General features: G+C 52.6%; 7 protein-coding genes and 1 non-coding gene across 8 annotated transcripts; 4 read left to right on the top strand and 4 right to left on the bottom strand.

The window, feature by feature from the left end:
* Positions 1–2,541: 2,541 nt before the first annotated feature.
* On the top strand, positions 2,542–4,048 carry BO94DRAFT_564874 (NmrA/HSCARG family protein; the record flags this gene model as incomplete). Its single annotated transcript, XM_025614455.1, has 5 exons — positions 2,542–2,584; positions 2,651–2,865; positions 2,950–3,103; positions 3,162–3,494; positions 3,554–4,048. 5 exons carry the CDS (start codon positions 2,542–2,544, stop codon positions 3,805–3,807), a joined length of 999 nt encoding a protein of 332 aa, XP_025469269.1. The 3' UTR covers positions 3,808–4,048.
* Positions 4,049–4,452: 404 nt separating this feature from the next.
* BO94DRAFT_462480 (putative eukaryotic translation initiation factor subunit eIF2B-gamma) lies at positions 4,453–6,393 on the top strand (the record flags this gene model as incomplete). Its single annotated transcript, XM_025607977.1, has 7 exons — positions 4,453–4,578; positions 4,646–4,700; positions 4,769–5,835; positions 5,888–5,964; positions 6,022–6,080; positions 6,150–6,190; positions 6,244–6,393. The coding sequence occupies 7 exons, from the start codon at positions 4,453–4,455 to the stop codon at positions 6,391–6,393; spliced, it is 1,575 nt and encodes a 524-aa protein (XP_025469268.1).
* A 243-nt stretch (positions 6,394–6,636) lies between these two features.
* BO94DRAFT_462054 (phosphotransferase family protein) lies at positions 6,637–7,896 on the bottom strand (the record flags this gene model as incomplete). Its single annotated transcript, XM_025607958.1, has 1 exon — positions 6,637–7,896. The coding sequence occupies one exon, from the start codon at positions 7,894–7,896 to the stop codon at positions 6,637–6,639; it is 1,260 nt and encodes a 419-aa protein (XP_025469267.1).
* Positions 7,897–8,870: 974 nt separating this feature from the next.
* BO94DRAFT_622965 (uncharacterized protein) lies at positions 8,871–13,110 on the top strand (the record flags this gene model as incomplete). The annotated part of the gene is made up of 5 exons (XM_025617114.1): positions 8,871–9,855; positions 9,906–10,058; positions 10,113–10,478; positions 10,562–10,813; positions 10,891–13,110. The coding sequence occupies 5 exons, from the start codon at positions 8,871–8,873 to the stop codon at positions 12,693–12,695; spliced, it is 3,561 nt and encodes a 1,186-aa protein (XP_025469266.1). The 3' UTR covers positions 12,696–13,110.
* BO94DRAFT_573956 (GMC family oxidoreductase) lies at positions 12,654–15,073 on the bottom strand. The gene is made up of 6 exons (XM_025614998.1): positions 14,696–15,073; positions 14,591–14,632; positions 13,632–14,517; positions 13,121–13,570; positions 12,988–13,050; positions 12,654–12,933 (listed from the first exon to the last, which is right to left on the bottom strand). Exons 1-6 carry the CDS (start codon positions 15,050–15,052, stop codon positions 12,848–12,850), a joined length of 1,884 nt encoding a protein of 627 aa, XP_025469265.1. The 5' UTR covers positions 15,053–15,073; the 3' UTR covers positions 12,654–12,847.
* Positions 15,074–15,605: 532 nt separating this feature from the next.
* On the top strand, positions 15,606–15,677 carry BO94DRAFT_t127. The gene has a single exon. It is a non-coding gene; the product is annotated as a tRNA-Cys (tRNA).
* A 408-nt stretch (positions 15,678–16,085) lies between these two features.
* Positions 16,086–18,735, bottom strand: BO94DRAFT_396630 (putative AAA family ATPase GCN20). The gene has a single exon (XM_025607363.1). The coding sequence runs from the start codon at positions 18,521–18,523 to the stop codon at positions 16,268–16,270; it is 2,256 nt and encodes a 751-aa protein (XP_025469264.1). The 5' UTR covers positions 18,524–18,735; the 3' UTR covers positions 16,086–16,267.
* Positions 18,736–19,327: 592 nt separating this feature from the next.
* arg2 (acetyl-CoA:L-glutamate N-acetyltransferase) lies at positions 19,328–22,130 on the bottom strand. The gene has a single exon (XM_025607361.1). It carries the CDS (start codon positions 21,680–21,682, stop codon positions 19,559–19,561), a length of 2,124 nt encoding a protein of 707 aa, XP_025469263.1. The 5' UTR covers positions 21,683–22,130; the 3' UTR covers positions 19,328–19,558.
* Positions 22,131–22,188: the final 58 nt, after the last annotated feature.

Genomic DNA, 22,188 nt, shown 5'->3' with positions numbered 1-22,188 from the left:
TCTTGCATCCCTTCCTGTCAGGCTGACAAGGCTTGCATTCATTGACTGTATCATGTAGGGCCCCCGAGCCAGACTCCTGCAGGGAATGGCACTGTTTTTGACTCATTTACCGGCCTGGTGTGTGGTCTAAGCACAATTGTGCGTGCCCTGATGGATATAGGAGCAACGTCTAGAGAAGCTGACGGTCACCCTGAACGCTCCTCTGAACCACTTGCCAGCACTCTATCTACCCCAGGCCTTCTAGTTTAACCCTCCTCCCAATTCTCCGGTGTTGTCTTCTATTCTTCGAATTCAGTGAATAGCGTGAAGCACAGAGTAGGCTATTATCAGAGTTCATACCAGTTGACCAAAACGATATATCGCTTCTTCCTGGAGAACAAATAGAGAGTATTGTCCCAACAGCTAAATTTCGTTTCCAGCCAAAAGTCACCTGCATTCAAAGCATCAAAAGACAGGCTCTAGTAAATGCAGGTCAGGGTTCAATATGTGTACTGTACAGAGTAGTAATAGAAACAGATTTCATCTATAGATTGGGTAAACTCATTCATTGTTCATGGTAGTAGACCCCACAAACATTAAAAATTGTCTTTCCATTGGTACGTTCTGTGACTCCAGGCTTCCCAATCAATAATGTAAATACAATGACAGATGAGTGTATACTTCACGAACAGCCATGGATGAGAGTAGTTCAGATACCGACCAATTCATTTTCTCTTCATTTCGTATAATATTTGATATTTTCCCATCTATGTGATCAAAGCCACAGCCCTGACATTCTCCGAAGAGCCGTGTAAGCTAATTAATTCCCTTACCAGAATGATGATACAAGATTTCCTCACATGTATGATGCCTTAAATGCGCTTCATACCTGCCGTCGTTCATTGGGTTTAGATCATCGAGATGAAGTTCAAAAAGGGTTATTCCTTCAAGTCTCTCCATCACGACATTAGTCCATAACCCCGTCAGGAACCCACTCATCGGGGCTTTGGCTCTCATGCTTCGAGGCAATGTACTTGGGGGTGCATGAGCATCCAGAAATTGTCAGGGTTTGGAGTGCTTCAATCTCTAGCGAGGTTCGACCACAAATCTCCTTCTCTGATGGTTGAGAATATGTTTGGAAGGGGTTGGTCTGTATTCAAGACTACTATTGGGTATCTTACGTTATCTATCAGACAGCTGACGGTAAAAGGAGATCACACTGCATCCGAACTTTCATCATAGCCTGCGTTGAGCTTCCACTTTCTTCACAGACAAAGACACAGCTTGATTCAGAATAAAACCCTGAAGTATACGCGTCCTGTGAAAAGCGCGATTCATGCTTCAGTACTCTGTGGGATACTTTCCATGAACCTGAGGGGTTTTCGAAATGAACGGTCCGTTCTAGCCATTGGATACCAAACCAGCCTGTATCACCATCCATGTCCATGATATGGAAAATGAAGCAAAGCCTGGGAGACGAAGCAGGTGAGAGGTTTTCTCTTGTCTATCCAGGGGGATCCCCAGATTCTTTACACAGTCAACCGGTAGTCAAGTAATACAAACGTAGGAACGAAGCAAGGATCCCCCGCATTCAGTTTGCGTGGTTCTACCTTCCACACTCCATCGACCAATGAGACGCTACTGTGTCCTGCTACACAGCCTGTAGTCTGTCCTGGCAGTCCGAGAGCCTGCAATCTGCATCAATCACGTGTTATGTGAGCGACCGGGACTGTTGGTGCGTACTCATTATTTAACCATCTGTGAGCGGTCTGGGGTGCACCCGCAGCACTCAATCTAGACATTAGATAGACAGTAGGATGAATGTAAGGGAGAGAATCTGGACCGATGCTCTTTTCCATCGGCCAAATCCCCCCGCATGTCTCTAAGCCCACTTGGACCTTAGCCCATTATTCCGACAGGGTCTAGACAGCGTGGCTAGAACAATGGGAATGAAAAACATCCCGTCAGGCTGCTCTACATGCTTAGGGCAGAGCAGGAGTTCAGACGGCCAGTGAGCTAACCATCCTTCCAGGTAAGTAGATAGCTCGCACACTGACTGCCTGATGCTAGTCGGACACGAGGTCGGATTCGGGCCAAGTAAACCGGCCGAGAGGCCCATCCCAGAGCTGGCCGGAAGTTGAGAATTTGTGAGAACCGGTTTTTTCACACTCATCTGCATATTATGCGCAAACCTCTCATCCCCGCCTGCCTCTAATGGCTCAGCTGGTTGAAATCGCAGCTGCAGAGGTGTCATGTAGGCGCCTGCGGCATGCAGCCACTCACCTTCGTTGGGCTGGTTATCCCCAAGTCAGCCGGGCAGTCCATCCCTCGCTGACTTGTCCGCACCTATTGTAACACAGAGCAAGATGCATACATCAACAGCAGCTCTCACCGCAGCGATCGATGCTCTGGCGGGGTTGGGCGTGTTGGATGATACAAATTGACCTACATCCTCGCCCCAGAATCTCCCCCAACAACCTCACAGTCTGTCGGTTTGTCACTATTTCGAACAATCTTCCTCCATATAATCAACCCCTCTCAACTTCTTAGCCCGGCAACAACATGGCTCCTTTGCAGAAAGCGATCGCGGTGTACGGAGCCACTGGTGAGTCATTCTGGTGTCCCCATATAACTCAGAATACCATACACGAGCGCTGAAGCCGACCCCTAGGTGTCCAAGGAACGGCCATCGCCCTCTCTCTTCTCAAGAGCCAGCAGAACTTTGTCGTCCGGGCATTGACCCGGAATCCTCAGTCGGAGAAGGCAAAGGAACTAGCCCGCCTGGGTGCTGAAGTGGTCAAGGCCGATGGATTCAACGACAATGATATGAAAAGTGCTCTGTCTGGTGCCTGGGGCTTCTGGCTCAACACTCACCATCATGACCCAGTAAGTGACTCTGTTGATGAGGACATCTCATAAATATATGTTGTCTCCCGCGCTATTGGCCGCACGCTAATTCCCAACTTCTAGGCAGTGGAGCAACCTGGTGGTCCAACGGACGAAGATCTCGGCAACCGACTTGTCGAAATCGCGGCCGCAGCAGGCGTCAAGGTCTTTATTTACAGTACCTGCGAGTCGCCTGCGTTGTTCACCAAAGGCGTCGTGCCTGTGCCTGGCATGGATGGTATGTACATGCCTTCTCCAACTCCATGGATATGTGGGTCTGATTTCGCGCACCACAGCCAAGCACAGGGTCGAGATGTATGCCAGAACCTTTAAGGAATTCGATTCGGTCATTGGAGCCTTCCCAGGGTGGTATTTCGAGAACTACATCACCCCCGAGTATGCCCAGGCCTTTGGTGGATTTCCCATGTTCCCTGACAACGAGGGCTACCTAACCTGGAGCGCCCCCCTGGTGGGCGGCGAAGGCAAAGTCCAGACCGTTTCCATCAAGGACGATTTTGGGGAGATGGTGCACGGCATGTTCCTGAACCCATTGAAGTGGAAGAACCAAACCATCCAGTGCGTGAGTGACGCGTTCACCTATGATGACATGGTGAAGACTTTCACCGAGGGCAAGTATCCTTTTAACTCTGTGCAAGAAAGTACTCCTGTAGTATTAACCGGCTTACAGTTACCGGCAAAAAAGCGCGTCACGTACCTCTGGCCTCAGCAGAAGATCTTCCTGCTCATGGGAACAGTGTGATGATTGAGTTGCAGGACGTCTTCCGGTGGACTCAGAACAACAATGGTTGGTTCTTTGGCAATCCCGATGATTTCGAGACTTGCCAGTCTCTGAAGGACGAGGCCCGCCGGGACAAGGGTCTCGAGCCGGAGCCGGTTATCTCCATGACTAAGTACTTTATCAAGCACTATGGTCCCAACTAGGTCGATGGTACGTGGGTTTGGCTGTCGTGGTCTATTCTAGTTGGGAATTGACGAGAGATCGAATGGCCGCTCCACGATACTAGCAGTATATAGAATCACGATTATGCTTCGAATCACGCGTATTAGGCACCGAGCCATTGCTCTTTAGTAAGATTCAGGCGTGCGCTGAGAATTCCAGATTTGAGGCACCTGATAGTAGCAAAGACAACATTCTTTGATAGCGCTAAATGGGAAGGGAAAGGAAAATCCAGGAAGTAATACTGCTAATGTACGGGGGTGGAAGCCTGAGGCAGCGTGGCCAAGAACCTCATCGGAATTGCCCCGCAGATTCCCGGGCGGTGAGTTCTCAGTCAGGTGATTTTGCACTGTTTGCGCGATGACAGCGGTCTCCGAGGGCAAAACTTCCGCCGTTGTCGCGAGCGAAATCACAAGCCACTCTTTCGGTGACATTCGTTTCTCGTTCCTGCGGCGAGAGAATTGTGGATACTTGCAGCATCTTGCCATTGGGCCCTTTAACTCTCTTTTCCGGCTACCGTCGACACTCCGAGACGCCTGCCTCGACCTAAGTCAGCGGAAGTTCTCTCTCCAACTCTTCCACCCCGCCATTGCCCGCGGGGCTCGTTTATACGAAGAACTTAGAACAAAATGGTTCACTCGGCGCCAGTACCAAGCAGTGGCTTCCAAGCCTTGATTCTCTGTGGTCCTGGTGAAAGCTTGAACACAATCTCCTCCAACCCGGAAGAGAATCCGAAATGTTTAATTCCTATCGCAGTATGTGTTGGCGAATCTTCAAGCCAGCTTCAATCGCAAGCAGTCACTAACCTCAATTGATGCTCAGCTAAGGCCGATGGTTTATTACCCGCTGGATTGGTGCAAGCGCGCAGGGATAACTGGTGAGTGAGGGCAAGCTTTCTCTGTCAGCTCGTGTTTTACGGTCTAAGCATAAGGACTTACTGTTCAGATATCGTTTTGATTACGCCTCCTTCTGCTCTTACCCCCCTCAAGGCCGCTCTCCAACAGAACCCTTATCTCACGTCGCTCCATTCGCCCTCACCCACCGTGATCGCCCCGAAGGATCTCAAGATGACAACAGGAACAGCGGAACTACTTCGCCTACCGGAGGTACAAGCGTGTATCCAGTCCAATTTCTTGCTCCTGAGTTGCGATTTGTTGTGTGATATTCCCGGTGAACATTTGCTTGAGGCGTGGTTGGCCTCCCAGAGTGAGTTGGGCCCAGCTGCCCAAGGAGGCTTGTCCGTGATTTATCCCGTCAAGGGCGTCCAAGACGAGATCAAAAAAGAGCCAACCGATTTTGTGGCCATAACTTCTCTCGAGCCAGATGAGGCCCCTGCTGTCTCGCGATACGAACTCTCAAAACTGGTTCTGTCAATGCCGATGGATACTTTGAAAGAGCAGATAGAGAATGACAAGGGGCTTTTACTCCGTCATACCCTGGTTGAGAAGCATGCCTCGGTCAAAATGTTGACCAGCTACAGAGATGCACACTTGTACATTCTACCCAAGTGGGTCCGATCGCTCGCTCAGCACCAGGAGCGGTTCGAGTCCGTGAGCGAAGACTTGATTGGATATTGGGCCAAAGCGGAGTGGCAGCGTGGGCTGAGTGCAAAGCTCGGGATTGATGAGATCTTGGGCGGCCGGGACGAGACTCAAGAGGAGCAGGGAAGCAATGACGGGGATTCATTGGAGGAAGAGGTCGACCTTCGTGGCATGACCACTACCCACGCCCAGGGCTCTGAGGCCCGCAGTACAAATTCCAAGCCCTCGGTGGAAGTGCCACCGATTCTAGCATACACAGCCAAGCCATCGAAGCAGTTAATTCGCCGTGTCGACAGCTCCGCCCTGGTGTTGGCGATGTCACTGCGCCTTGCCAAACTCGAGTCGATTGAAGAGGTTGGCCGTGCGGCTGCATCGCCATTCAGCCATGCCTCGAAGATTGCGACTCCGGAAGGAGTTGCCTCGAAGTCTATTGTCACGAAAGGCGATTGCCTACTGGGATCTAACGTGACGGTAAATCCCCTAGTGTTTTGAGAATGGCACAGATTAACTAATATCTTGAAAGGTGGAGGAAAAGTGCGTCATCAAAGAGTCGTGTATCTCGGCCAACGCGAAAATCTGCAGCGGCGCTCGCTTGACGAGGTATGTGTTCTAGCTTCTATTGCTATCGAGGGTAGCTGATTTTCTAATCCGCACCAGGTGTTTGATTATGGATAATGCAGTCATCGGACCAAAGTGTGTGCTCACGGGATGTATCGGTAAGTCGTTCACAAATCGGGAAAGGACAAAGGAAAGCAGTAAGAGTTCGTCAACTGATAATGTATTAGTCGGTCGTTACAGTCAGGTCGGGCGAGACTCCGTTCTTAAGGTGCGTGTGAATTATCCTCGGAGATACGATCGACTGCTGACCTATGATTGTAGGACTGTGAGGTCCAAGATGGCGTGGTGGTTGAAGAAGATACCGACGCCAAGAACGAGCAGTTCATGAGCTTTGAGGGTCTTGACGAGGATGACGAGGACGGGATGGATGTTGGAGATGACGAGGACAGTAATGACGATGCAGGCTTCTAGGTGAAAGCCTTGATACAAAATAAATACCAACATACAGTGCAAGGGCCTCGGCGCCTCTCGACCCTTGATAATCTCCTTTATTCTTGGAACTAGAGACATGGTTACTTTACAACAGGCCCAGAATATCAAGAACCATCTAGCGAGGTGAGTCTGTTCAGGGCTGCTCTTCTGCATGGTAATGAACTGCACGCGCAATATACTTCTTGGAGCCGCGGCACCACTCGATGCTCAATAAGTACACAATCACAATTCAAGTAGCTTATCGATTGGATAGTGATCCTCGAACTCGTCCTTACCCATCGTGCACTGGCGAGTCTTGAGCCTCACCAGCTCGTTCATCTCATGCTGCTGTTCTTGGTCCAGAAGTCGTACACGGTCATCAAGAGAGGTAAAGGTGCCATGATACCGCCGATCGATAAACGTCCAATAAATCTCATCAAACATGGAGCTGTATCTTGCTGCTAGGCATACCCAGAAGAGCCCAGTCTCCATGGACCGTGCCATGCGTGGAGAGAGGCGTTGTGGCTCAGAGAGGAGATGTCGCTCTATCAGCTTATTCTCGCAGTCGCGGAGGACTTCCAGAAAGGTAGAAAGTCGGGGAGAATACCGAGTTAGAAACTCGTCAAGGTCGTCCTCCCAGTCCTCTGGACTTTGCAACAAGAGCCACCAAGGAGCTACATATGTAAACTCCCAATCAATGACTCCCGAGACACAGATCGCGCAGGAGGGGTCACTTTCTACCAGGATATTGGAGGGACGGAGGTCATCGCAGTATAGCCGAAACGGCCCTTGAGGATGCTCAGTGCTGAGGTTCTTTGTAATGTTGAGAAATAGATAACGGGCAGTGAATTTTCTCCGGCAGTCCTCTTCACTACTGACGGCATCTTGTTGCTGCAGCCGAAGATGGGAGAGATGCTGGCCAGCAAGCGCTTGAAAATAATCTATGGCTGAGCTGAAGGAGTGCGAGGGAAAGGCTTCTTCAGGCAGATTTGCAGACCCCATCAACTCATTCATGTTAAAGGTGAGAGGGCGCTCGGTGATGGAAAGCCCCAATTCATTCTCTTCCAGCGCTCCAATCGCATTGAATTCATGCCGGGACAGTTCGAGGATCAGCCCGGCCATTTCACGATAAGCCCACCTCAGGCTCTGATCGCTGATTTGAGGATTCAGGACCGGCCTTCCCTCTACAGAAGGATCTTTGAGTAGTTGTGATAGCGGTCTGCCCTCCAGGAACGACATGACTATGTAGGGCCCTGCCCAACAGATCCCGGAACCCAACACCTCCGGAACCGTGATCGACGTGGTGCGATGGATATATCTCATCGTGGCGACTTCGTTGCGGACCTTCTCCCTGCGAAGGATGGCTCTTCCAAGGGCTGCAAACCGAACAATGACATCTGGCCCCTCCTCATATCGGACCCGATAGCATATGTTGAAAGCGCCGCTTTTCCACAGGCATGCAGACACCGGTTTGCCCGGTCGATGCTTTTGGGCCAGCCCCATGGACAAGATCTCCGGGGATCGACTCGACCACAGCCTCAACCACACAGCGGCCTTCTGTTCCTGCTTCTTCACGGCAAGGTGGTCGAATTCCATGGTTGCAGTCGCTGGGAGGCCGGGTTGGGATGTGCAAGATTGGGAGTTGACATGTTGGAGTTCCTTCCCAGCGGTCCAGCCACCGATCGGTCTGGCCTGTGGCTCAGCATGTTTCGCTAGCAAAGAAGCAATCTGGAGACCGACAAGAATACGACTATTGGATCATATGGGTAAAAGATATAAGAACATGCCAAGAAAGATCAATGAAAGAAGAGTCGAGAGTTGGTACTGGATACACATATTGTCTCTTAAGTACTACTACTAGTAAATTACTAAACCACCAGAAAGCTTTGTGGAATTGCTATATTATCTGATCCCTGGAAGTCAATTTCCTAGCCTGACCGATAGTACCCACCTACTGCAGCTCGTGATATTATATACAAAGTGTGATTCCCTATCGCCACACTAGCCCCTGTCCTATTTGGCCGATTTGCAGCTTGAGCACGCAACATGATGACAGACGCGACATTGTGGCTGAATCTCGTACATCTTCCAAGGATTAGCTCCGAAATATCACTGGAGCCACACTCATCTCGGCCCTTTGGCATGGTCAATATAGACATCATATAGAGGTGTTGCAGAACACCCACCGCATTCACTCGATCTTGATGGGAGTGTAAGAGTTGATTCCTCCTGTGGATACCGGTACTGGCCGCCCATATGTGCAGTTGCTGGAGATTGTTATCCATGATTACTCTTTAGGCCACAGGCTCAGCAGATGGGAAATCGGATGACTGAACCGGTGGTCTGAGGTTATCGGGGAGTTGCTTTGCTGCTGCAGGGGGGTGTTACTGCGGGGAAATCCCATCCATCCACGATCCACCCTCCGTCCTTCCTCTCACCTCCCTTCCCAACTCGACAACGTCGTCCATCCGGACGGGATGGCGGCCCAGACCCCCTCGGCTCACCATGATTATACGGTCGGATGGATCTGTGCCTTGCCCATCGAGATGGCCGCTGCTCAGGCCGTCTTGGACCAAGTCCACGGACCGTTGCCCGTGCAGCCGACCGATCACAATGCCTATACACTCGGCGCCATTGGAGAACACAAGATCGTGATTGCGTGCTTGCCAAGCGGCGCTTATGGCACAACATCGGCCACCTCGGTAGCCATGCAGCTATTGTCAACCTTCCCCTCCATTCGCTTTGGTTTCATGGTCGGGATTGGCGGAGCGGTCCCAAGCAAAGATGCTGATATCCGCCTTGGGGACATCGTGGTCAGCAATCCAACCGACACGCATGGAGGCGTGGTGCAATACGACTACGGGAAATCCTCGAGCGGCGGTGGCTTTCGGCGGACTGGCATGCTCAACCATCCGCCCCGGATTCTTTTAACGGCCTTCTCGAAGCTGAGGGCAACTCATCTTCTGCGAGGCAGCCAGTTCATGGACTTCCTTGCCGATCTCCATCACAAGAATCCTCAGCTAGCGGTGGACTTTGCTCGTTCAGCTCTACAGGATCATTTGTACCGCGCTGATTATGACCATGAAGATCTCACCTCCAAAGCCTGCAGAGAGTGTGATGCCACGCAAACCGTTTCTCGGCCTTCTCGAACCCTAGATACACCGGTAATTCATTACGGACTTATTGCATCGGGCAACCAAGTGGTGAAGAACAGTAGACTGCGAGATAAACTGGGCCAGGAGTTGGGCGTATACTGCGTGGAGATGGAAGCCGCGGGGTTGATGAATAGCTTCCCTTGTCTGGTAATTCGCGGCATTTATGACTATGCTGACTCCCACAAGAATAAAGAATGGCAGGGATACGCTGCTGTCAATGCCGCTTCTTATGCCAAAGCTTTACTTGCGGTGGTGCCAGCGTCGGACCGCCAGATGGTTCGAACTCTCCAAGAAGCTGCGGCTGATGGTACGAATCTTCCTCTTCGAATGCCATTTGCATTAGCAACAATATACCAGGCAACTTTCAAGTCCCATTCGAGTTGACCAAGGTTCCTGCCGTGAGCAAGTTCATTGGTCGTACGGCAGATCTTGACCGGCTCTGGGGTCTCTTGCAACCCGATGCCTCAAATTTGCGGAAAGTGGTAGTCCTTCATGGTATGGGTGGTTTGGGTAAGACCCAATTAGCCATCCGTTTTGCTCGACTACATAAAACTGCATGTACAGCCATTTTTTGGATCAATGGTCAGGATGAAAACATCCTCATTCGCTCTCTCGCAGATATCGCCGCACGACTCCGCGATATGTCAATACAGCTGACTGCCATCAAGGACACGAAGCCTGAAGACACGAAGCAGGACGCACAGCAGGTCCTCAATTGGCTGTCACAGGAGGGCAACTCTAAGTGGCTGTTGATCTATGATAACGTGGACCAATCTCCCCTCCATAACAGTCTCAATGAGCAAGGAGGAGCATATGATATTCATAAATACATCCCTTCTGCAGACCACGGCTCCGTCATAATCACCACACGGTTACAGAAGTTGGCAGAGCTCGGCACATCATCATACCTACTACAGCGGCTACCCTTCAGTGAATCTTTCTGAGGAAGACCTCAGACCATGACAGGCCCGCCTCTGATAATATCACTACTGACGCCGAGATCAATGAACTAGTATATCGGCTGGATGGCCTACCTCTTGCTCTTGCACTTGCTGGCTCCTACATCCACAGTTCAGGAATGAGCTATTCGAGTTATATGAGTCATTACAACCAAGCGTGGTGCGACCTTCAAGCAGCAGCAGAAGCGCCCAGAGAGTACTCTAATGGAAACATGCTGACTGCATGGGCGCTCTCCTATCATGAGGTCAAGAAAGGGTTTCCATTAGCAGCACAGTTTCTCTATCTTCCCTCATTCCTCCATCATGGTGATATCTGGTATGAGCTACTGCGAAATGGGGTAGAGGATCATGACACACCAAGATGGTTTACTGAGATATTTCAGATGAGATTCAATTTTTAAGAACCATCAAAGTGCTGGTCGACTTTTCACTCGTGCAACGACAGTCAGGTCGAGGTGGCTACTCGTTGCACCCTGTAATCCAAGAGTGGTGCCAGTATGAGCTCCCCAGGATTTATACAGATCTTAAAGAGACAGAAGACATAACTTGGTGTATTGCTACTGCTGCTATAGGCTATAGTGTGTCGAACTCATCAGAAAGAAGTTACTGGGATTTACAACACAGACTTCTTCCACATGCAAGTCGAGTCTGTCAGTTGGTGAAGTACGAACTGGGATCATCCCAGTATCATCAAGTGCTTGCTGCAGTTCACAACCTTGGGCGCCTTTACTGGAACCAGGGCAAGCACAAAGAGGCTGAGAAGCTATACCAGCAAGTCCTTGCTGGACGCGAGAGGGTTCTCGGCCCAGATCATATATTCACTCTCGATACTGTCCACAACCTCGGGGTTGTTTATCATGACCAGGGAAACTTGAGAGAAGCTGAGGAAATGTACCAGAGAGTATTGGCAGGATATCAAAAGGCTTCAGGATCGAGTCATATCCCCAATCTTCATACTGGCCAGCTTGATACTATCCAGAATCTTGGTAGCCTCTACTGCACCCAAAAGAGATTGGAGGAGGCGGAGCAGATGTGCCTGCAAGCGCTTGCAGGCTATGAAAGAGTCCTAGGTCCTAGTCATACCTCCACTCTTGATGCAATTCACAACCTTGGAAATGTCTACTGGTCTCAACAGAAGCTAGACGAGGCAGAGCAGCTATACCTACAAGCCTTGGAAGGTAAAGAGAATGCCCTTGGTCTTAACCACACCTCTACGCTCGACACTGTTCACAATATTGGGGTTGCTTATTATGACCAGGGAAAGCTACAAGAGGCAGAGGAAATGTACCAACAAGCATTGAGTGGTAAAGAGAAAGCCTTTGGCCTCGAACATGTCTCTGTTCTTGACACTGTCTTTAATCTTGGGCGTCTGTATTGGACTCAGTCTAAGTTAGAACAAGCCGAGCAGATGTACCAGCGGGCAATGACGGGATGTGAGAAGGTCCTGGGTCCAGACCACATGTCTACTCTTCACACAGTCCATAATTTAGGGGTACTCTACTCTGCTCGAAACATGCTGCAGGAGGCTGGGAAGATGCACCAGCGGGCACTAACTGGCTATGAGAAAGCTCTTGGTCCGGATGACATTTCGACCCTTGACTTTGCTCATAATCTTGCCGTTCTTTATTGCAAACAGGGAAAGTCGGAAAAGGCAGACGCCATGTTAAAACGAGTGTTGTCTGGTAAGAAGAAGGTCTTGGGTCCGTCCTGTCCGTCTGTGCTTGCTGTTATCAATAATCTTGGAAACCTCTACAAGCAGCAAGAACGGCTAGACAAAGCAGAAGAGATGTACCAGTATACACTTGATGGTTGGCTGAAGATGTTTGGCCTAGAGCACCCCTCGACTCTGGGGATTTTGAATAATCTTGGTATCCTCTACCAAGACCAAGGCAGGGTAAAGGAGGCTGAAGAGATGTACCAAGAAGCACTTGCGGGCTATGAGAAACTGGCTGGCGTGGAGGATATATCCACAATCGACACTGTTTTGAACCTTGGGGATGTTTACAGAGATCAGAATCGGTTACGAAGAGCCAGGGGAATGTACGAGCGAGCACATGCAGGCTACGAGAAAACAATGGGACCAGATCATGAACTGACCCGAGAAGCCGCTGACAGAGTACGGCTAACAGTTGGACCCTCAAAGTCACGCTTGCGAGAGGTGATATTTGGCCACTTCCACCGAAGCTAGCCCTCTGTTCCTATTTACTAGTTGAGTATGGTCTTTCACAACTCCATGTCTCCTCCTGTGGCTCAAGTTTCACTACTTTCGTGGCGGTCCGCGTTCTCATCGGAGTTGGGGAAAAGACTCGTTCAGGGCCCGCATCTCCAACCAAACTTAACCTACAGGTCGAAACGAAGTTCGTCGTGGCGGTCTTTACTCTGCTGCTCGGTGATAGCGTGGTCTGAGATTTTCTCGGCGACCATGACTGCATCAGGTCAATACCAGGCCTCTGGGTCAACTATGGGGAATCAAAACTTACAGGCAGTAGCGAGAGGCAAAGCGGGGGGCAAGAAAGGGAAGACTGAAACATCCACAACTCTCACTGCGAGGGAAAGAGGCAACAGGTCAGTCTACTAGGACGTTAAATTTTCAGCCGAGGAGCAGCGACTCACCATTGTTCAACCCGATCACCTTGCCAGTGGGATCCACCACTGCTTTGGGATCATCCTTCCTCCCCATCCGCAGAGTACAACCGGCGTGATGCATCGACCGGTACGCCGACCTCACTGTATCCTCCAGCTCGGTCCAAGTGACAGCCTCGACGCCTGGGGAAATCTCATCGCTTGCAAGGATGTCCGCCATGGCTGGATTTTCAAAGATGGTGCGCATATACTTGACGGCCCCGACGGCGACCTCCAGGTCCGTGTGACTCGTCAGCCAGCCAGGCCTGACAAGAACTTTGTCCGTCATCTTAGAGGAAGTTAGGGTGACATTGCCGCGGGACACGACGGTCATGGGAATAGACGCGAGCGAGGCGTAGTTGCCGTCATTGGGCCAACTTTTTCCCATGGGGAAGGAAACCATAACAGCCTCCGGCCAATCTTTGGGAAAGCTTCCCAGATCTAGTACGGATAAAAATGTCAGTCTCCGGGCCCTGTTGGCTGGAGAGCTCTGGGCACGTACCCTCTCTGGCTTCCCTGGAGAAATTACGCAGTTCCTTGGGAATGTCAAAACCCAGTCCAAAATCGGGGCCTGGGTTGAACAGCAAGCCGCTCTCGTTGTTCCTGAACAGGTCCATATTCTCCTCGCTGATACCTTTATTCAGCAGGACGGATGTAGTGGGCACTTTCACCTTGTAGGTGACCGTCACGACGATGTGATCCTGCATGTGTTGCCCAACGCTCGGGCTGTCAAGGACAGGCGTGATATCGAACTTCTTCAGCTCATCAGCCGGTCCTACTCCGGAGACCATCAGCAGCTGGGGTGACAGGATAGCACCTCCTGCCAGGACCACCTCGTTCTTCGCCTTGATGGTGAATTGCTCTTTTGCCTGTTCAGGCACGCTCCGGGTGACTGCGACCCCTGTCGCGGTCTTACCATCAAAGAGGACTTTTTCTGCTAGAGTATAAGTGAATAGGTCGAGCTTCTTCTTATGTGGCTTATCCTTCACATAGGCGGTCCAGGTCGTTGCGCGCTTGCCGTCGGTACTGTTGATGAGGTCCAAGACCCAGCTGGAGCCGAAGAGTTCACCGGTTGCAAAGCTCAGGGCGTGAGAAACTCCCATAGCATCCAAGCTCTTACGGACCCATGTGCCGAAGGGGTGTGCCCACCTGGGAAAGGTGACTTCTAGGGGGCCAGTACCCTGCAGACTGGACGGATCATACTCGGGCGTAGCGTTGGCCCAGCGAGAGGTGCTATTGGGGGGCGTGAAAAAGACCGACTTGTCGAAGTACTTCTCGGTTTCTTGATACGTCCAGGACTGGTCATCGACCTCGTCGGCCCATTTCTGGAGAGAGCCGACGCTGGGGCGAAGGTATCCAAAGTAGGAGAAGTCATGACTTCCCCCAACCTAGAGAGATTGGAGATAACTGGGTCAGCAAGGGCAAGTCCCTGGGCCGCCGTGGAGGGCAATATCAACTTACCATCTTCCCGCTGGTAAAGTTCAAAGTGCGTCCGTTGGTTTCCTACCGAGGGTCAGGATCCATAATTCAGGAGTCTACTGTCGGATGGCCGTCAGGTACACTTACCGGAGTAGGAGGTACCTCCCACCAGTGCTCCGTCAAGTCCTCGGGCGGATTGTCCCAGTCCTCGTCGTATGCGGGGATTTCACTCCGATCGCGCGCCAGTTTTTCATAGTACCCACCGCGCTCGATGACGGCCACATCATAAAACTCGGCCAGACGGGCCGCCGCGATGAGGCCGGTTACGCCGCCGCCCACCACGACATAGTCATAGGGCTCAGATGGCTTGGGCGGATTCTCCTGGGTATCGGGTCCCAGGTATTGTTGGAATTGGGGACGGCGGTGGTAGACAAACGGAGAAGATACTGTCGGGGTCAGGTAGAGCGAAGAGGCGAAGAGAATGGGTAGAAGTTGGGCCCGCATAGTGACCGAGCTGGTGAGAGGATGAATCTACTTACTACCTTGCAATGAGGAAGAGGAATCTGATCCATCTCATCTCTACCTATATATGCAACCCTCTCGAGGCTACTTCACTCGATGACGCACCAGCATCCTTCAAATCCCGAGAACCAACGCTCCATGATCATCTAGATCTATTCTGTTTGCGTCTTGACATCTTCTCCGTACCCTGGAAATGAAGGAAGGGCGGGACTCGGCTTCCGCCATCCCCGAGCGTCAATCTTCCCACGACCCATGCATAACCACGGGTACCCCGGGAGTGACGGGACAGGGAGAGCACCCATATGTGGATGAGCTAGAGCACTGTTGCACCCGGAAGTGCTCCCGAGTGGAGGCCAGAGTCATGGCGTCAGCATCAAATCCGGGTTGTCCCGCATTTGGTGGCCCGAGATGGAGCAGGGTTGCAATCGGGGATGAGACTATGAGTATTCGACTCGACTCATGATCCATGAGGCGGGCTCCTCAGCCCAAGCCGTGGATTGAGAAGCGAATCAAGCAACCTCTTTTCCATCGAAAGGGGTCGGTAGCTCAGGGGTAGAGCGTGGGACTGCAGATCTTAAGGTCACGCGTTCAAATCGCGTTCGACCCTTTCCTTTTTTCCTTTTACTTTCTTTTTTTTCTCGATGCAAGTTTCATCACACTTTCTTTGCTTTTTGTGGCTTGGTTGGGGGCCAATCCAGTCCTTGGAAGACTTGGACTTTGATGGTTTCTATACATTCGAGCGGGGTTATCGGCCGGCCTTGTTGGTCCCTTGATGAAAACCCACCCAACATATATCCGACTAGGGCTTCCTTTCCGCCTACCAACACTTCTCATTCGATGCCACACCAGGAGCAATGAGGGGTTCAAACTCCATCCTAATGTCACTATGTACCTCGGTCTGCAGCAGAATGAGCTGACATGCAGCGTGGACGTGAAGCGGTACCATAGGGACTAGATGACGTGGGTGGGATAAGCACAGCTGAAGCGCAGCGGGGTCGGTGGTGGAGCCGGGCCATCTGCTACTACAGGGAGCTGCTAGATACAGGAGCATCGATGGGGGCGAAGCTTGTGGGCGAGAGGATGCGACCGCCACCTCATCTCCACCCAATCCGAAGACAAATTCAGTTCTACAGGATCGATGTGCAGAGCTAGGGTCCATAACATTTTGTCATTACTACGGCGCGTGATGCATTCCGCTTAGTGAGGCGCGGCCACTCCAGCCTCGTTGGCCTGGGAGCTGATCAGCTTCTTGTAGGCATTGACGGTGCCGTCGAACTTGTGCACGGTGCCCTTGTCACACACCCAGAGACTCCGGCAAACGTTCTGGAGCATGGTTACGTCGTGGGAGACCATTACGACACCTCCTTCAAAGTTCTGGAGCGCCTCCGACAGCGCATCCATACCTTCGATATCCAGATGGTTGGACGGTTCGTCCAGCACCAGGATGTGCGGGTTCGTCAGCGACAAGCACGCAAAGGCAACACGGGACTTCTGACCTCCGGACAGGAGCTCCATCCGCTGCAGACCAGTCATGCCCGTGATACCGAAGGCACCCAGGTGTCGGCGGTATTCCTCGTCCGTCTTTCCGGGATAGGTCTTGGCCATGAAGCTCACCGCGCTGGTCGTGAGATCCAGCGCGTCCACGTGATGTTGCGCGAAGTAACCGACTCGCAATCTGGCGTGTTGTGAAAGTAAACCGGCCGTGGGCTGCAGCTGGCCGGTGAGCAACTTCAGGACGGTGGTCTTACCAGCACCGTTGGGTCCGACGATTCCGATACGCGAATCGAGCTGCACGTCCAGGTCCACATTTCGGAGAAGGGGCTTGTCCGGCGTGTATCCGAAAGCGATGTCGGTCATCTGCACAATGGGAGGGGAAAGCTTCTCCACATCGGGGAACTTGAAATGCACGACGTAATCGCTCTCGGGGGCCTCCAGAACTGGCATTCGCTCCAGTTTCTTGATTCGGGACTGTGCTTCGGATGACTTGGCTGCGTTGTAGCGGAATTTGTCAATGAATGCTTGGAGATGGGCGCGCTCGGCCATCTGTTTCTCGTATTCGCGCTTCGCGTTCTTCTTCCGTTCCTCCTTGGTGGCGTAGAACGAATCAAAGTTGGCGCCCTTGTAGTAATCCAGTCGTTCGGAGTGTTGATGCATGATATCGGTGGCTACTTCGTTCAGGAACGCTCGATCGTGAGAAACAACCAGAATGGTACTGGGGTATGTCTGAAGGTAGTTGGAAAGGAAAGTAATAGACGGCACGTCCAACATGTTGGACGGTTCGTCCAGTAGAAGCAAGTCGGGTTCGCAGAACAGGGCTCGGGCGAGAGCCAATCTCATTCGCCAACCACCAGAGAAGGTCTTCGTGGCGAACTGCTGGCGCTCTGCCGAGAAACCCAGACCGGCCAGGATACTGGCGGCACGAGACTCTGCCTTATCCGATTCCATTTCGGCGAGCTTGGCATGAATGTCGTTCAATGTGATGTCCAGACCCTCGCGTTCATGGTCCAGTCTGGCAGCATCCTTGGACGTGTCCGCCATGGAAGATCTCTCGGCTTCGATCTCCGCCAGCTGCTTGGAGATCTTTTCCAAATCGGCAAGGAGACGCTTGCGCCACACGTCTGCATCGAGGACGGCTTGAAGTGCCGGGGTGTCATCGCCCGTGATTTCCTGCTCGACGTGGAGAATAGAGATATGGCTCGGAATAGCCACTTCTCGACGACTGAGCGCACGCAGGAGCGTACTCTTTCCGATACCGTTCTGACCCACGAGACCATAGCGACGACCATACGCCAGAGAGAGCGAAGCATCCGTCAAGATACGAAGGCCACCAACCGAGATATCAATGCTGTCCACCTTAATATCCTTACTCTTAGACTGCGAGTCCGAGCCCAATTGAAGAGGATTGACAGCCATGAAGAACTCTTCGTACGACATAGTACTATCAGGCTGGTTAAGCAGACGCGACGATTCATACTGCACCGTCTTCATCTGCTTCTTCTCCTGCTTAGCACGAATCTTGCGCTCCGCCTTCTCCAGCTTCTTGCGGTCGACCCGCGACTCGACCTTTCTGGCATTCGCCGACTCCAGATCAACATTACCTCCCGCCAGGCCCAGCGTAGAGGACATATTCCTCTGAGAGCCGACATTGATAGCCTGATCGAGCCGTTTAGCAGCGAACGGCATCTGACGACGCTCCGCATCAACCCCATCGGACGCACTCAGCGAGGAAATGAACTTCTCGACGAGATTGCGAATAGCCTTCTCATTCTCGGGGGTGAAGTCGCCCGAAGCGGAGACTAGAAGTTCGGTGACCAGATCGGCGGCCTCGGCTAGCGGCGACGGAGCATTGGCATCTTCCACATAGGCCTTGGATGCGTGAGTCAGATAGCCTACGGAGTATTGGGAGATGACGCGGTCGAGACCGGGAATCTGCGCCTGGAGTTCCGTCTCCATTGTCACGGGAGAGAAGGCGAGGGGGTCAAACTCAAGTTCAACGCCGTGTAGATACGGGGGAGGAGGCGGGGGAAAAGGGGCCTGGAAGATGCGGGGGAGATGGGAAAATATCTAGCGAGTATCCACCGCCACCGTGATGATATTTTCTCTCGATATAGATAGGTCGAGACCGAGACCGATGAGGAGGTTTGGCTGGGTTCGTTGCGTTGTCTGTAGAGTTTTTCCGAGGCCGGGCCGCCCCACGCGCACGTGATGGTGGGGTGCCCGGGGGGGGGGGACGGGTACTACATGTTCATTGTGTAGTAGTTGTCTTGTGCTAGCATCGATGATTCGGATTCTATTTGGAGATTTACAGCTAGGCGAGTGGATTCAATCATGGGAGTCAGGGCTGGTCTTCCGCGAGCTCGAATAATCGGACTACGTGATGCCCTTACGCGCCGCAGGGAGCTCAATACGAAGAGTACTACTCTGCTTATGGAGTAGATGATGGAACCCTCGGCCCCAACAGCCCTTAGAACAGCGCTTGCATACCTGGCAGTCCTGCGATGACTTATTTGCAGTGCATGGAGCATCGTCAGGTCATCCCAGGACCAACGATGCGGATGCCGGATCCGCTTCCCGCAAGAACCGATTGATGGGTCGATTGATTGATAGATTGACGGATCGACTGAGTCCTATCCGTACGAGTTAGGCCAAACTGGCGACACGTGCGGGTAGAAGCCAGTCAATCAATCAAGTCATGGCTGGCTGGTTATCCGTGAGACGGTGAAATATCAGACGGCTCGATGGTGACATTGTCTCCTTGCGCAACGGATAACGTTCCGTGGGTGGCTTTGGGGCCGATTGGCGGTGATGTTTGCACACAAGCGCAATGTATGATGTCCCAGAGGACGGGAGGATAAGAAACTCGGCGGACTGTAAGCACGAGTGAAGTCATCGAGTCACCGGATGACTGCCTCTATATACAGAACAATATCACACAAAGGGACAAACGCCATCCGTTATGGGTATATACACGTAGATAGGATCTGTCATTCAATCAACAACTCCCGTGTCGTCGGCCCAGCTCGGCTGGATACTACGACACACGCCCTCGTAATCCCGAAACTTTTGCGCATCCTCCGTCAGTCCAGGGGTGGTCCAGAACATGGTCCAGTTCGTATCGGCCAGCTTCCATGTTCCCTGCGACCGCTCGAAGTACCACTTGTTGACCGGATTGTCCTTGCGGCTGCGCCAGCACACACCGTTCGGGAAACAAGAGCGCACCATGGCATTGAACACAATGTCCGCCACGCCCCCGGCGCCTTGACTGCGCTTCAACACCGCAAACTTATCAAGATACGGAACCATGCGAGCTTGGCTCGCCTCGCTCCCGTCATCCTCGACGCCGGGAGGGAGCTCCCACGTCAATATGGCGCCTCCCTCATACTCTCCCGCAATTATGAGCCCAGCCAGGCGACCATTGACTCGATCCAGGTAGTCTTGCACGTCAAGCTTGCGATTGAAGGAGTCTTCGATCAGATGGACAAGTCGCGGCAGGTCGATGGAAGGATCATCGAGCCCCAGGCGCGGCCGATTTTGGGCCGTCCAAGCCGACACCCAAGGGTTGGGGATGATGGTAAGCGGCATGCCTCGCTTGACAAAAGTGGTATGGGAGCCATGCGCAGTAACCGAGTCCCGGCCGTTCATGGCTGCGCGTCTGCTGAGTGGTAGGGAAGACGAGAGTAATGGCTTGTCGGTCAGTAGGTTATGAATCAGTGGGTTCCTCTGTCTTCGAGTTCCGACCGCCGACACATCGGGACTGGCGCTCTCGGGACTCTGTGCTGAGCTTGCCACTTCGAGGGGGGAGGTGATGATCCCCGACGATGCCGAGGGTAGCATCGCTAGTGTGGCTTGGCTTAGTCGTAGGTTATCTATGTGACCTTCAACAACGCCCGCGTCCAACACCAGGTCCGCCGAATAGGGTTTCTGACTAGGAGGCACGGGGACGACTTCCGAGTCAGCGAACTTGGAGAACGGATTGCTGTCGGCAATCGACGGGAGGCCTTCTTCGGGGAGATTGTTCTTTGCCGACGCCGCCGACTGCCACACCCGCAGCAATTCATTTTCAATATCACCATACTCCTGTTCCATGTTGATGAAAACGTGGGACGTCTGAGGCCCACTGAAAGCAGGGATGCCTCCGAGAGGGTCCAAAAGAATCACTCGATCTAATGACACCTCCTTCTGCAGGCCGGTGATGCGCTGAGCAGTAAGTAAAGGGTCTTCATCGGGATCGGGGACTGTCGCCAAGCCGGCAAGCTCTTTCGTCAGAGCCAGGACGGCATCGTTGGCAGAGACGGTTACCGCCCGAGGAACGTCCTCGGTATAGGCAATCGGGGCCACGACAACGATCTGGCCATCTCGTAACGGCCCTAGAAGGGCCTTTCGAGATAGGACTTTTGGCATCACCGGATTTACCGAGCAGACGGACAAGACCGAGTCGACATGGGCCGATTTCGAATCCGGCTGGGCATCAATGGCCGTCGAAATGCGGTCTGCCTGCTCCGACGCAATCCTGCGCAACTCATTGGTATTGTCCGCCGCCCCCGGGTCCACCACCACACAGCAAGCCATGCCCAAGCGGTTCAACTGCGACAAGGTTTTGGCGACGCCATTGAGTGTAGGGTCATCGAGAAGCTGCGGGGTGGTGATCTTGACCAATGCGAGGTGCAGGCGTTCGGACACGTCTTGGGGAGGCGGCGTCGGGGTTGAATCGTGCCTGAAGACGGGGCTATCGTAGACGGACCGAGAGGCGCCATAGAAGGACCTGGAGTTGACGCCTGATGACGCTGGGAGCGTCACCTCGGGGACTTCTGCTTGCTTGGCAGTCGGCGTTAGCTGTGGTTTCTCTTGGTGTTGAGCTTTCAGACGGGCTAGATAGGATTTGGCCTCTCGTTTCGTTGACGCCGAATTCAACAGGCTAAGGAAGAATTCCCGATCAAGAAGCTTCTCCTTGGCGCGGCGACCCAACCGATCCTGGGTTTTGCAGCTGGAGGAGAAGTCGGCACTTTGCTGAACATGCCGACCGGAGACGGAGGAAAGGCCTCGACTCGGCGGGCCACCGCCCAGGGCGGCACGGTTGGCCGTCCGCAGCCCCGTCAAGGTCCTGGAGCTCATGGTTCAGACCTGGAGCTGAATCGGGGCACCCATGCCAGGAAGCAGGTCGAGAAAGGACAGAGGAAGAAGAAGAGAGCCGAGGGAAAGAGAAGCAAAAGAAGGAAAAGCGGCCGAAGAGTCGGAGGATAGCTAGGGAGCTAAGCCCGATGGGGAGCCGACAGCGGGGCATGGGCACGTGCCATCAATTCCCATCAGGTACGGTCGCATGCATCGCCATCTGCAGACGGCCTGACTTTGTCATGATATGACCGGGAGCGATTGATCAGAAAAGCCCGATGAAATTCCTTGAGAGTTGAGATGTTTCAAGCTCTTTCTGGACCTCGTAAGGACGGAGGAAGGGAGGACAGAGTGGATCGGATCGATCTGCCTATCTCGCTACTATCGAACGGTTACGTCAGGTGATTGTTAGGCTCTGAGTCACATGCCTCGGGCTAGGTTGATTCGGGAAGCCAGCATCAACCAACTATCGACCGAGATCGCTCCGGAATTACGCAGTAAAGAGAAAA

This window comes from Aspergillus sclerotioniger (assembly GCF_003184525.1).
Source record: "Aspergillus sclerotioniger CBS 115572 chromosome Unknown BO94scaffold_9, whole genome shotgun sequence".
Lineage (NCBI taxonomy): Eukaryota > Fungi > Ascomycota > Eurotiomycetes > Eurotiales > Aspergillaceae > Aspergillus > Aspergillus sclerotioniger.
Note: the sequence above shows the minus strand (reverse complement) of the source record. Positions and strands in the feature narration are given on the sequence as shown.